The 3,231-nt window shown below is 39.9% G+C and overlaps 1 protein-coding gene across 1 annotated transcript in view; it reads left to right on the forward strand.

The window, feature by feature from the left end:
- Positions 1-3,231, forward strand: part of DHX35 (DEAH (Asp-Glu-Ala-His) box polypeptide 35) — a gene marked incomplete at its 5' end in the record, with an annotated part of 25,124 nt that overhangs the window by 3,729 nt on the left and 18,164 nt on the right. Inside the window, 4 exons of the mRNA XM_009082742.1 lie at positions 316-420; positions 1,621-1,682; positions 1,850-1,919; positions 2,520-2,579. Coding sequence (XP_009080990.1) covers positions 316-420; positions 1,621-1,682; positions 1,850-1,919; positions 2,520-2,579 — 297 coding nt within the window. The remainder of the gene's footprint in view (positions 1-315; positions 421-1,620; positions 1,683-1,849; positions 1,920-2,519; positions 2,580-3,231) is intronic.

Below are 3,231 nucleotides of genomic sequence, written 5' to 3' on the forward strand. Positions count from 1 at the left end.
GGAATGGAACTCCATAATTACTGGAGTGGCTGCCTTTGTAGGTCTGTCACTGTACTGGGCACAGCAAGGTACCTCAGGAGCTTCCCTGAGTAGAAGCAGTGTGAAACAGGTTATTAAGTTACACCAGAACATTTAGAAAGTATTTGCCACTTGTATGTTCAATATGCAGTATTATGTGGAACAGTGTTTGAATGAGAACAAATGATTGTTTGACAGCGCAAGCTTTGTTCCAGTTTTGGTGCCAGTTCTCTATGGACAAACAAGGATAAGGTGTGCTGTGAGCTGTTTCTTGCATGTAAGAATCTCTTTTCTCAGGTTGCAGGTAGAGTTGCTGATGAAAGAGGTGCAGTGCTGGGACATGAAGTCGGATATTGCATTCGGTTTGATGACTGCACAGATCCACAGGCTACAAGAATTAAGGTGAAACATGACCAGTGTGTGATTACTCTCAGAGGGTTAGGTGAAACTCTTCAAGTATCTTTGCAAAATTAATGAGAACCCTGTGATGCCCAATCAAGAGAATAGGTAGCATTTCAGTTTTCCAGGTGGGTACCCCAAAAGTGTGGTTGTCCAACCCTTAATCAAGTGTGTAGTCTGAGAACCACCATTTGAAATCTTAGAGGAGATTTTTGAGGTAGGTATGGGCAGCTGTGGGTACAGTGCTAGTGTGACCTGTGCATCACTCACAGTCACAGTGAAAGCTGCAGTGAATCACAGATAAGAACTATCCTCCCCACCCTAAAAATAGATTTTGATTAAAGGCACAGATAAAATGCAAGATGAGTAGGCTGAGATAATTTGATGTGGATTAAATAGCAGCTTTGCAGCTGTTCTTCAGTGCTGTGAGCAGTATAAATGCTCCTTGTGTTGGTACAGAGGAGAATGTGCTTTAGTTGTGCTGGAATAGCAATGATGATGAATGAGACAATTTGCTTTTTGATTTGTTTTCTGAGACTAGCAGCTCTTTTACAGTGAAAGAACTGGAGATGTTTGTTCATTAAATGCAGCTGATTTTTTTTGAGTGTGATGATTAATCATTTGGAGTTGAAAATTTGGAGGTTTTTACCACCAATTCTTGTCTAGTTCAAGGCCACAGTTGGAGTCACAGGTCAAACTACCTTTTGATGGCTGCATAAAGTTGCTGTGTTTCCACTGGCCAGTAGGGATAAAGTACTACATTGAAATATTCCATTTGATTGAAACGTTAAGATTTGGTTCTGGTTAGGAGTGTGTGACAAATATTAAGGAGCCAACTTTGAGAGGGTCCAGACTGGTTTGGCAAATAGGATGTTACTGATGGAGCAGGTTTAGCTATGCTACAGGCAAGAGTGAAGAAAATTCTATTGCCTTTCAGTGCTATCAATCTGTTCTGGGTTTTTTCAATACAAAAATAACTAACTTTAGAAAATTCAATACCAATTTAAAAGCAATTACTCTGCTTATCTCTGGGTTAGCACTCAGAAATACATGTTTGGCTTCCATAGCTGAAAATGGATCAATTTAATAGATCAAAGCAATTAAAGGCAAGGAAAAATCCAGGCAAAAACCTAAAAAATCCTCTTTAAAAATGAGACTACCTGATAGGGATTTTTTTACATTGTTCTCTGCATTCACTTTTAGTTTCTAACTGATGGAATGCTGGTGAGGGAGATGATGGCTGATCCTTTGCTAACAAGATACAGGTAAGGAAACATGGACTGAAAACTTGCTGAAGTGGAATTTGGTAAACAACTACCTTTTTAAGCTCTTATTATGGCAGCAGATTTCAGCTAATGATGTTTCTAGAAGACACTGATTCTAGTGTCAGTCAAATAACTTCTGAAATCTTCTCTTTCTGCTTCATTCACAGTGTCCTCATGCTGGATGAAGCTCATGAAAGGACTCTTTATACAGATATTGCCATTGGCTTACTAAAAAAGGTTATTCTGTTTTAATTCACAGTGCTCTGGAATTTTAATTCTGTAATTTTAATACCAATCTCTGTAACTGCTTTAATTTTCATCCGTTTCGTTAAACCTCTGATCATATGGCTGATAACCCATTTGAGTGAGGGTGATTACTACTTCCTCATTTATCCTGCAGCCTGTTGTACATACCCAACTATTTACTTTGGTCATCTGACACTCAGGATCCTCTATTTCTTCCCCCAAGTGCTGCAGTCTCTCTTTAGATGATAGTACCAAAAATACAGTGTTCATTCTGCTGCTGCTGATCAATGGGAAGTGATCTGATAGGGGGTTGTTGCTGACTTGCAGCCTCCTAAAGATGTGACTCCCTCCAGGAATTAAGAGTGTGCTGTAATGATAACAGACTGAATGCCTTTAAAATGAATGTATAAACCTCCAAACAGTCACCAGGTTCTTAGATCTATGGGGAGATATGGCTGCTTCATTCATCAGCTTTGCTATTCAACTGCTTTTATAGAGAAATTTCTGGTAATCTGAATGCTTTAAACTTACTTCCAGTGTTGTATCCCAGAAAACAGTTCTCACTCTGGATGTTCCTGGTGTCTCTCCTAGGTTCAGAAGAAGCGTGGGGACCTTCGACTCATTGTGGCTTCAGCCACCCTGGATGCAGAGGTACAGCTCACAGATTTGGTTTGAAATGAAGTGACCTTAAGTGGCAGCTCCACTTCTATTTATGTGCAGCTTATCCTCTGTGCTGCTTGTGGAGCATTACTGCTGCTTGGGTGGTGAAGAGGAGAGGAAGGAGTGCAGGAAAAACCTGCTCTGGTTATATTGCTGGGTTTGGTTTTCATGTATTACCAAAGTATTTTGGAATAGAATTGAAATATGAATCTGCTTTTCATATGCTGATGCCTTTTTTCTTCTTAGTTGTGGCAGCTTTATCTTGACATTGGTTTAGTTTTTTTGATTTGTGAATTGCAATGATTTGAGGCAACCATAGACCAGTAAAAATAAGTGATAAATGAATAGACTTAATTTCAGTGAGATATTACTAGTTCCCTGATTGACTTATGGCCTGTGGAAATTTGTGTAACCTACTAAAAACATCATTGATTTAGTTTTGAGTAGAAACATAAGAAACACTCTCCTAGTTCCAAGCAGTGTTTGATCCAGCCTGGTGCTCTGCCTGCAGCAGCAGCAGCAACAGCAGAAGATCCTGTTTAGGGAGAGCACATGAGCCTGTGCACCTGCTGTGGGTCTGTTCTCTTTGAGCTGCCTCAGCATCTGCAATGGTTGTAATAGAGATATTAGACAGCACATTCCT

Source organism: Acanthisitta chloris, unplaced genomic scaffold (assembly GCF_000695815.1).
Source record: "Acanthisitta chloris isolate BGI_N310 unplaced genomic scaffold, ASM69581v1 scaffold26279, whole genome shotgun sequence".
NCBI classification, from domain to species: domain Eukaryota; kingdom Metazoa; phylum Chordata; class Aves; order Passeriformes; family Acanthisittidae; genus Acanthisitta; species Acanthisitta chloris.